General features: G+C 39.5%; 1 protein-coding gene across 1 annotated transcript; it reads left to right on the forward strand.

Moving 5' to 3' along the window:
* Positions 1–1,485: 1,485 nt before the first annotated feature.
* On the forward strand, positions 1,486–9,751 carry LOC114149624 (trichohyalin-like). Its single transcript, XM_028025637.1, has 7 exons — positions 1,486–1,944; positions 2,806–2,842; positions 3,604–3,745; positions 4,073–4,511; positions 5,322–5,573; positions 5,651–5,856; positions 6,732–9,751. The coding sequence occupies exons 3-7, from the start codon at positions 3,612–3,614 to the stop codon at positions 9,034–9,036; spliced, it is 3,336 nt and encodes a 1,111-aa protein (XP_027881438.1). The 5' UTR covers positions 1,486–1,944; positions 2,806–2,842; positions 3,604–3,611; the 3' UTR covers positions 9,037–9,751.
* The last annotated feature ends 994 nt before the right edge of the window (positions 9,752–10,745 follow it).

Here is a 10,745-nt window from a genome sequence, read left to right on the forward strand (position 1 = left end):
TGGTAAGACATGAATCATTGGTTTACTTCATTAGCTTCAGAAATATAAACTAATCTTTTTGTTTTAGTTGTAAAATGAAAAAGCCACAAATAACTTACATTTTATTGTGGATGTTTTTAAAAACACATTTAATCCTTAAAAATGAAGCAGAAATACTTTCTGTACTTATTAGCATAAATATATAGATATTTTTTAGATGAAGCTCCAGTCCTTCCAGTGATCTTTATAGATCCCAGTGTTGTGGCTCTGGTGTGATTTATAGGTTACAAGTTACCAGATAATGACTGATTCAATCTCTAGACCAATTTAGACAACAGCGCCATCTAGTGGCAACAGGAGTAAAATAAAAATGTATTTTTATTTTCACCTGGAAACAGAAATGAAATAACGAGATGAATAAATAACAGCAATAAACAGAACAACAACAATATTAAAATAATTATATACGTCCAGATTTGTGACCTTCTGTTGTCAATTTAAACAAACTATTTTCACGATTCATAAAGTTTGGTAAATCCAATATAATCTGGAAAAACACCAAATCAAACCCATTTTCTGGTAAACTCCTGTGTTAGCTGACAGCAAACGTATGGAAACCTAAACATGCCGCGTGGTTGTGTTAAAAATAGAGCTGGCAGTTCTGTGACATCAGCAGCAAAATGATCTGAGCGTCTCGTTACGGTGAAGGAGATCTGCAGCTGCGGAGCGACACAACAGCCACTGCGCATGCTCAGACCGTACGGAAACCCAGCGCATGTAGAAAACACACGGGATCATTTCACCCCCCCCCCCCCCCCCCCCTCCCACACACACACACACACACACACAAAGGTTCTGTTCATATATGAGGAGAAACAGTTGCTCAATATTTCAGCTAAAAATCACATTTATTAGATAAAATTCGACGTTAAACCCATAGAAACGGCAAAATCTGCTCCCTGCTTTCCTTATTGGCCTAAATCAACGTGATAAACAATCCCAAGTTCACTGGAGTTTGAAACTGCTGCTTTTCTAACTTCCTTTAGCAGCTAGCTGTGCTGCGTTGCTAACTGTAACCTGTATGCAAACAGGAAACAGACATACTGAATTTCTAAACATAAATAAAATGGATAAAAGCAAATAACTACATTAAAAATGAAAAGAAAAAACATTAATAAAATAGAAAAAACTAAATAGAAAAACACAAAAATAAAGGCAACAAAACCCAAAAAAAGGAAATATCAAATAAAACCAAAATACATTTATAAAAATAATAAAAAAATAGATGACTAAGCAAAAATTAAAAACAATCAATAAATTAATAAACTAATGAAAACTACAAAAAATGAATTAGAATAAAATAAATCAAATAAAAACAAAATAAATTAATAAATATAAAAACTAAATAAACTAATAATTTTAACAAACAGAAAGAAAAAACGAGAAAATAAAAACAATTAACATTGTTCCACTTGTTTTCTTCTTCTTCTCTGTTTTAAACCCACAATTTGCTGAAGCTGCATTTTAATCACAGTATTAAACATTTTGCATAATTTATGTGTTTTTTATTCCAGTAATTAAAAATGTAACATTAAATTAACACCACATTGGTTATTTTATATAAAACTTGTGCATCTGTCCATCATTTATCAGCAACCTGTCGAAAACACAGCAGCTTTAAATGACTGTTGTTCTATTTTTATGTCTCTGCTCCTCCTGGCCGGTTTGTTGCACCTGTTGAATGAAGATTCGTTTCACTAATGTGTTTTTCATCTAATCCTTGTCTGTTCCCGCCGGCCGCCTCGACCCGGCTCTAAATTTAGAGCAGCAGCCCTGGATGTGTTGTGATGTAAAAATAGGAGGAGGGAAGCCGGCTCGTTATTCAGGACAGAGAGTCAAACTTCCAGCTGAAGGAGCGTCGAGACGACGATCAGTGGAGAAAACAGGGCGGATTCAAAGAAACAGGTCAGAATTAAGTCTTTTTGTCTTTTTATCGTTTAGCTTGTGATGTTTTCTGTCTGTTTCTGGGATTCTGGTTTTGCATGTTGACATTTTGGCGCTGAAACATCGATGGTTTGAGGCTCCATGAAAACACTGGAAGCTGTTAAACAGAAACAGTTTAACTCCAGAAGCTGCAGATTGACAAACGTTTGTTACGCTGAAGTTGGACCAGAAAATGTATCAAATGGAGACATTTTTGTTCCTGCTGGTTGTTGCTCACTAGCCAATCAGCTTCCGTTCGTTTTCAGGTGATTATTTATTAAAAATCAGAAAATAAACATCGAGCCTGAAAACATAAAATCGTGACGGACTGAATGTTCTGTCCGTGTGGAAAATGTTTGAGTTTTATTTAAGGGTTGAAATCCTCCTGACACACTTGAGGCTCCGCTCTGTCGGCTAGTGGAGCTGATGTCAGCCGGTTTCCATGGCAACGGGTGTGAGAGAAGAAGAATTTAAGTTGGGATTTTTTTCCGCGTTATTTTCCCTTTGCTACGCAGCGCTGCAGCTGCTGTGCCATTTCTGAAAGTTTGGTAAACAAACTTTCACATCTTTAATATTTAGCGTTAAAGATTTAATTGAAAACTTTCGCTCTGTGAAACATGTTTGGGTTTCTTTGGGGAAGCGTCTCAGACAGCAGGTGGTCGAGGATCCCTGAAGTCATCCTCTAATTTTACGGAGCTTATTAAGACGGATGAGGCTGAAATGCAAAGTAAATCCTCCAGACGATCGTCTGATGCTAGTTTTAAAATTAGCCGTCCTTTAAAAACCTCTGACTGCTGCTCTTCCATTTTCACATAACAAACTAAACATTTTCCATATTTACAGGTTTCCAGTTATTCAAAGTCAGCTGGAAAACAAAGAGGTAAATAAGAGTTGTTGTGTTGATGGACAGAATATGATTTAATATCAGTGTTGATTTAATATCAGTGTTGATTTAATATCAGTGTTTATCTCCATATTCCTCAGTTTGGAGGTTCTTGTTGCCGGGCAGAGTTTAATTTTAGCTCGTTGTTTTCATTCTCTGAGCAAATAACTTGTGACATGTTGTTCCTGTAGCTAAATGTATGGAGGACTGATCCTGCTAAAATGATTCAAAAATCTAGAAATAAATAAGTGACTTGGCAATGTTAATAATTTGTTCTTCCAAATAAAAAATAAGAAAATTAGACAGTGTGACATAAAATATTTCTTTGTAATTTCCAACAATATTAATCTAACATTGTCACTTCTATTTAACTTTCCATTATTTCCAAATTTATTGTTTTATTAGTTTGGTTTTTATTTTATTATTTATTGCTATTTATTTAGTCTTTTTTATTTACTTAAATTGAAAAAACATAATAAAAATATTAAAGGAAACTAATAAAGCAATAAGTTATTGAATGGATTGAAAACGCTTAGTAAAAGCCAACAATGTAATGATAACATTTATGCTAACATCTTAGCTAATTATGACTCAAAAGCTATCTTCCACAGAAACTTTGATAATCAGACTAATACACAAGCCTGGTTTTGATTTATTTTACTATGAATTTTCTATTTCTTTTGTATTGTTGTTAAAAATGTCTTTGTAATGCTGTGTCACAGTGATAATAAATCTATTTTTCTGTACGTTTCTCACAGGAAACACGATGTTGTCCAAAAAGGAAGAGAAGAGATTGTTCAGCAACGGCCGTCTGAGAGACCAGTGGGAGAAAATAGCCCAGAACGAGGCGGACCAGTGCAAACAGGAGGCTGAACGGAAACAGAAAAGCTCCATTAAAGTGTAAAGATCAAAACATTTATTCCTTCACAACTTATTTCACCTAAATAAAACAGTAAAATTGACACAAATAAAAACAATAAATATGCATTTGTCTCACTAAAAAAATCAGGTAAGTTGGGAAAGTTCTTATATTTTACATCTTGGAGGCAACATTTGTAACATTTTAGTACTTTATTATTATTATTACTATGGGCAGTTTTGTCAGGACCAGACCTCCGTATATAATTGACTGATTGAAATGTAAGTGAATTCTGTTTTCTTAGTTCATGTAAAACAAGTTTTTCATATTTAACCTAACAGATTGTTTTCATTTTCTTTTTGCTCCAGTCTTTTCTCAAAGTGGACCTACCACTGGTCTAACGGAGAACAGGTCATGGATGAGATTTCCGACTTCAGGAGGGCGACGACCCGGACAGACGACAAAGAAAAAAAGCCTAAAATTAAATTCAAAATCGTTCCTCCACCTCCAAAACTCAAAGCGGAGCCTCCGCCGCCGCCGCCGGCCCCCAGGAGGTCGTCCTCCCCGAAACGCCACAGGCAAAAACGCAAAGTGGAAGTGGACGTGTTTCGTTTGTGCTGGAGGGAATCCTGGATGAGCCTGAAACCACCAAAGTACCTCTACCTGAAGGCCAGAGAGGCTAAAGAGAGGAGGACGCTGCTGATGACCCTAGAGTGTCCCAGAAGCAGGAAGTACAAATCAAAGACGTTTGGACCGGACGCGGACGGGACGGGTCCGATTCCTAAATGGAGTCATTCCTGGAAGCAGGTCAGGATGGATAGATGGCAAACTCCCGCTAATGCGCTAATAGCAGAGCTAATTTTTTTGTTTAGCGCTTTTTGCTAACGTTCAAAACATTTAGCGCATTTAGCTTCCCCTTCATGATAAAGTGATAATTCATTGGCTGTTTTGTCAACTTTCAGTTGAATAAAGTTCAACATCTGTGTTGAAGTTTTGGTTAGCTTCCACTAAAAACTAAGTTAGTATACCGCTGTAGCATTAGCTTCCACTAAAAACTAAATTAGTATAGCGCTGTAACATTAGCTTCCACTAAAAACTATGTTAGGATAGCGCTGTAGCATTAGCTTCCACTAAAAACTATGTTAGTATAGAGCTGTGGCATTATCTTCCACTAAGCACAGTGTTGTATTGTTTTAGTATTAGCTTCTGCTAACTACTATGTTGATATAGCGCTTTAGCATTAATTTCCACTTAATGCTGTGTTCGTATAGCACATTAGCATTAGCTTCCACTATTATTCGTTAGGTATGTTATTGTGTTCTTTAACATTAGGTTAGACTAAATACAGTGTTGTTTCATTGTTTTAGCATTAGCTTCTGCTAAATGTGTCATTGGTGTAGCACTTTAAGGGTTAGCAAAGCTAACTTTAGCTAGCCGTGTCCACCACTGTGCCATTGTGGAACTAATTATTCTTTAAGAGGTCAAATCTCATAATAAAGGTCATATGTAGATATGTAGGTTTGCTAATAATAGATGGGATTTGAGAAAATGGTTGAATCACAAACATGAAATCAACCAAAACAAAATGTTTTCTCTAAATGTTTCTCTTGTTTCCAGGTGAAAAGCCCGGCTCAGTCAGAGCAACCAGAGGACAGAGACTTTGAGTGGGACGTTCTGTTTGAGAGGACGCTGGTCACAAAAGTGGAAATAGGAGAATATGGTCTTCCTTCCTGGGCCGGAACATGGAAGATCATGAACTTTCCCTTCAGGCAGCAGAAGAAGAACTGGGACTGCGGTTGGGAAAGTTACCAACAGGAGCCGAGCGACAAGTCCGATAAGTTCGACCTCATTCGGGAGCAGCTGGATCAGGTGGGGTCGTTGCTTTCCAGAGTTTCAGCTCCAAATCTGACTGACCAAAAAAAATCTGTGTTCTGGTCTTTAATTAGGACGAGCCTGAAGGCTGGGAGGATTCATGGAGGCTCTCCGGACCAGAAGATCCGACGGACGGGCCCGCCACGTTCACAGCAGAAATGAGCGACTGGCTGATGCCGGGATGGAGCAAATCCTGCCTGCTGGCTGCAGCTCCTCCTGAGGAATACGAAGAGCGGCAGAAGAGCTGGAGCTCCTGCTGGGGCTTCCAGCAGCAGATCAGGTGGCTTCAGTCCCAACAGCAGCAGAACCTCTGGGAGGCAAAACGTTCCCATCCCAGCTCCCTTCACCTCAAACCACAGAGTTAGCTGGTTAACCCCAAAGCGCTAATAATTAGCATTAGTTCTGCTAATGCTAAAGCGCTACAACAACATGGCATTTAGCGAAAGCTAATGCTAAAAGCTAAATTTAACCATGTTGACACCTAGCATGTGTCAGTAGAACATGAGAGGAAATGGACCTGCTGCATAATCAGTTTACATGAACTTCAAAATAAGAGCATGAATATGAACGTCTAAATACATGAAGAAATCTTAACAGTCGAAAAGAAAAACTTCAACACAAAAATCAAAGTTTATTCAACTGAATGTTTACAAAACGGCAAAAAATAATAAAATTAGCGCTTTAGAATTTATTCCAGATAAATTAGCTTCTAACGCTAAAGCATTAGCCTATAAATCACACAAGTTTTAGGAAATTATTATGTGAATTCTCATACAGTAACCTGAGTTCAAAGTTTAGTGGAGCTAAATGCGCTAAAAGTTCAAATAAAATGTAGCTCCAGTGTTAGCACTGGATGGATAAACGGTTGGATGGATAAACGGTTGGATGGATAAACGGTTGGATGGTTGGATGGATAAACGGTTGGATGGTTGGATGGCTAAACGGTTGGATGGCTAAACGGTTGGATGGATAAACGGTTGGATGGCTAAACGGTTGGATGGATAAACGGTTGGATGGTTGGATGGATAAACGGTTGGATGGATAAATGGTTGGATGGTTGGATGGATAAACGGTTGGATGGTTGGATGGATAAACGGTTGGATGAAATCTGATGTTTTCTTATGTTTTTCCAAACTGACCTCTGGTTTCCCTCAGGTGGCGTCAGGCGTCCATCTTGTCCGCTCATCACCATAGCAACCAGATGAGCAGGAGACGGAGAGCCATAAACGTTTTCCTGTTCTTCGGTCTGGACCGGCCTGGTCTGAGCGACTGGACGGAGGCCTGGAAGGGTCCAAAAGGACAGAAAACACAGGAGGACGACGAAGAGCGGGAGGAAGGAGACGGAACTGAGGAAGAGGATGAAGGAATGGAGGAGGAAGAGGAGGAAGAAGAAGAGGAGGAGATCAGGACAGAAATATTTCAAAACTTTAATAAGAACAAAGGTCAGGAAAAAGAGGAAGAGGAGGATGAGGGTGTAGATGAAGAGGAGGAAGATGAAGATGAAGAAGATGAGAAAGAAAATGGTGAAAAGGAAACGGAGAGAGGAGTCGATGAGGAGGAGGAGAGTGAAGAAGATGAGGAAGAGGAGAAAGATAACAGTGTCAGAGTGATGAAGGAGGATGAAGAAAAATGTGACAATGCAGATGAGGAAGAGGAAGAGGAAGAGGAAATTTATGAGGAAGAGGAAGAAAACGACAAAAACAAAACGAAGAGTCAAAAGCTTGAAACTGAGCAGAGGAAGAAGGATGGTGAAGATGAGGAAGAGGAGGATGCTGAAGATGAGGAAGAAGAAGATGAGGAGGAAGAAGAGGAGGAAAATCAAGCCAATGATGAAGAAAGACACGAAAATGCCAGAACAAAAGAAACAGAGAGTCGAGATCCAGTAACTGAGCAGAAGAAGAATGATGCTGAAGATGAGGATGACGGTGAAGATGAGGAGGAGGAAGAAGAGGAAGAGGAGGAAGAGGAGGAGGACAGTCAAGCCAATAATGAGGGAGAAATGCAAGAAAACGGAAAATCAAAAGAAACGAAGAGTCGAGATCCAGGAGAGCAAAGGAAGGAGGATGGTGAAGATGAGGAAGAGGAGGATGCTGAAGGTGAGGAAGAAAGAAAGGAAAACAACAGAGCAGAAAAAGACGAGAAGGAGGAAACGAATGCCACAAAGTTGGGAAAAGACAAAGAAGAAGATGATGAAGAGGAGGAGTTTCTGGACTTTGATGAAGAAAGAGGCAAAACTAAAGGAGATGAAGAGGAGGAAGAGGAGGGAGAGGAAACAGATGAAGACTATGAAGATGCAGATGAAGAGGATGAAAAACGAGAGAAGGAAAAAGGAAGAGAAAAGGATGAAGATGTAAACCTGAAAGAGGAAGAGGAGGATGAAGAGAGCCCAGATTTAGAAGATGATGATGATGATGAAGAGGAAACAAACAAAAAACAAGGAAAAGAGGAAGAGGAGGAGATTAAAGACGAAAGGAAGAACAACAAAGATGACAAGGAGGAAGATGAGGATGATGATAGTCTGGATGTAGAAGATGAAGAAGAGGAAGAACAGGAAGTAGATGAAGAAGAAGAGCAGAGAGAAAAAATGGAGACAAAAACAGAACTGAAGGAGGAAGAGGAGAAGAAGAAAGTTTCCAGTCGGGATGTAGAGGATGATGAAGAGGCTGATGAGGAAGAGGATGATGAAGAGGAGGAAGATGAGACAGAAGAAAACGAAAAGCAGAAAGACGAAAATAACGACGAGGATGAAGATGGAAACATTGACAGGATGAAGATGGAAACCAAAGAAAGACGCTGCGAAGATGAAGAGAACAATGAGGAAGAGGAGGATGAGGAAGAACATGAGAGATGTGAGGAAGACGAGGAGGAAGACGATGAAGAGGAGGATAGAAAGATGGAGGTGGAAGAAATCAACAAAAACAAAGATGAAGGTGAGGAAGATGGAGAAACTGAGGAAGAAAATCCTGTGGAGGGAAAAGCTGACAAACAAGCAAAGGAAGAGGAGGAGGATGAAGAACAAGAGAAGAAGAGCGGCGTTCTAAAACAGACGAAGAAGAAGAAGCAGAAAACCAAACCCGGCGCTCCGCTTCACCTGCAGTTCCACAAGCTGAACGCCTCCTTCTCCTCCTGGCGGCGCTCCTGGATGGTCGCCGTCGCTCACCGCGGAGGAGCCGACGACGAAGACGAGGAAGAGGAGGGAGAGGAGGGAGAGGAGGGAGAGGAGTGGCGGGCCTGGAAGGAGTCCTGGAGAATCTGCCGCTGCAGGAAGACGGACAAAGACGAGGTGATGAGCTTCTCCACGGAGCACCGGAGCCGTCGGGACGCCATACAGGAAGTGGACGAAACGACAAGCAGGAAGTGGATTCTGAGCTGGAAAATGAACACAGCTAACGGCGGACATGAGGAAGAGGAGGAGGAAGAGGAAGAGGATGAGGAAGATGAAGATTATGAGGAGAGCTGAAATGTGATCAAACATTATGATCTGAGACATTTTAATGAACGTTGATCTCATTTCAGTTTTTATTTTTATTTTTTTACCATTTTTAGTTGTAAAAATAACAAAACAACCAAAACTTTCCTGTTAATTACAGGAAAGTTTCCAGCTGCTGTTTCCACCGCTAGCTAAAGCGTTAGCTGCGCTAGTTAAAGCGTTAGCTGAGCTAGCTAAAGCGTTAGCTGCGCTAGCCTGGAGCACTGATGACAAATATTAGTTCTGCTAGCTAAAATCGCTATAACAACACAGTATTTTACAGATGCTAACGCTAGAGCATTAGCATCTGTAAACTACACACATTTCAGGAAATGATTAAGTTCAAAGGTCAGCAACCCAGAGACTACAGATGAAAACAATCCTTTATGGCCAACACTGGAATATTTGATGAAGAGCATAAAATAAAGTAACCTGTAAATTCATTATAGGAAATATGAGAAAGTATTTTATGTTTTGTGAAAATAACCTGTAAATTATCGTATAAGTTATCTTTACGTACCAGGAAGGTTCCGGTGAGTTTCTGGAAACTAACATTTAAATTTCTCTGTGAAAGTGACGTGTAAGTTCCAGGAAAATAAGATGCAGATTGTTAGAGAGCATCGATTAAAAACTGTCTGTTGATATTTGTACAAAAATGTAAATTGTACATCAGAAATATTTAATAAATTTTAAATAATAAATTGAATCTTTGTTCATTTTACTCATCCTTACGTAGCTCTGATGGATGTCAGCGCCTTGCAAATCAAACTATTTTCCTCATAACTTTCATCCAAAAAACAAACTGATCAGGCGGAAAGAGAAACAGGAAACAGGAAAAAAGGAGAGAAGAGTTGCCTGGTTGTGGAACATCTCCCTCTGGTGGTGGAACTGCGTCATTACGTCCCTCTAAATAAACAGCAGCTTCCAGGTGGAGTTAAAACATGGCTCAGGCTTTTTTTATTTAATTACATAAAAATGTTTTACTCTTAAATACAATTTAATTCAATGATAAACAGAACCAATCATTCTGTGGTAAAACATGCAGGAAAACCGCAAAGCAGGATTCAAACCACCGCCGTGAAACCTGGAGGTTTAAGAGATAAATTCTATATCTTCCTTTGAGTAACAGAAAAATGTCGCGTTCAGAGCTAAATGTTTGATTCTGGATCCATAATTAAAACTGAAATCATATTTCTTGTCTATTAATCTGTGATTTTTTTGTCTATTTTTCATTTGAAATGAAAGATAAACTCAAAAATGAATTTTAAAAAAGGATCTAAAGTTAAATAAGTATTTAAAACATCTTTTTAAAAAAGGCTAAAAGTGGTCAAACATGGTATAAATATGTGTTAGTTTTAATGAGCCACTGCCGTTAGCTTGCAGGACTCTGTTGTGATTCCTGCTGATCCTGTTGTAGTTTAATGCATTCTTCCTCTCATCCTGCAGCAGGTCTTCCTCTCTTCCTGCCTCCTGCTGGGATCCCATCAGCTCCTCCCTCCTGCTGCTCCTCTTCCAGCTGCGTATTAACATCGGCTCAGACTGCTTTGTCACCACAAAACGCCCACTTCCACCTCCATGTGGCCCTCAGAGGGAGAAAAACCAGGCGGGGAGCCGCAGCTTTACACGACTTAACGTCTCAAAACCTCCAAACCTTCAGAGTCACATAAAGACAGTTACAAAATCAGCCTTTTGTTACCTGA

This window comes from Xiphophorus couchianus, chromosome 8 (genome assembly GCF_001444195.1).
Source record: "Xiphophorus couchianus chromosome 8, X_couchianus-1.0, whole genome shotgun sequence".
Taxonomy (NCBI): domain Eukaryota; kingdom Metazoa; phylum Chordata; class Actinopteri; order Cyprinodontiformes; family Poeciliidae; genus Xiphophorus; species Xiphophorus couchianus.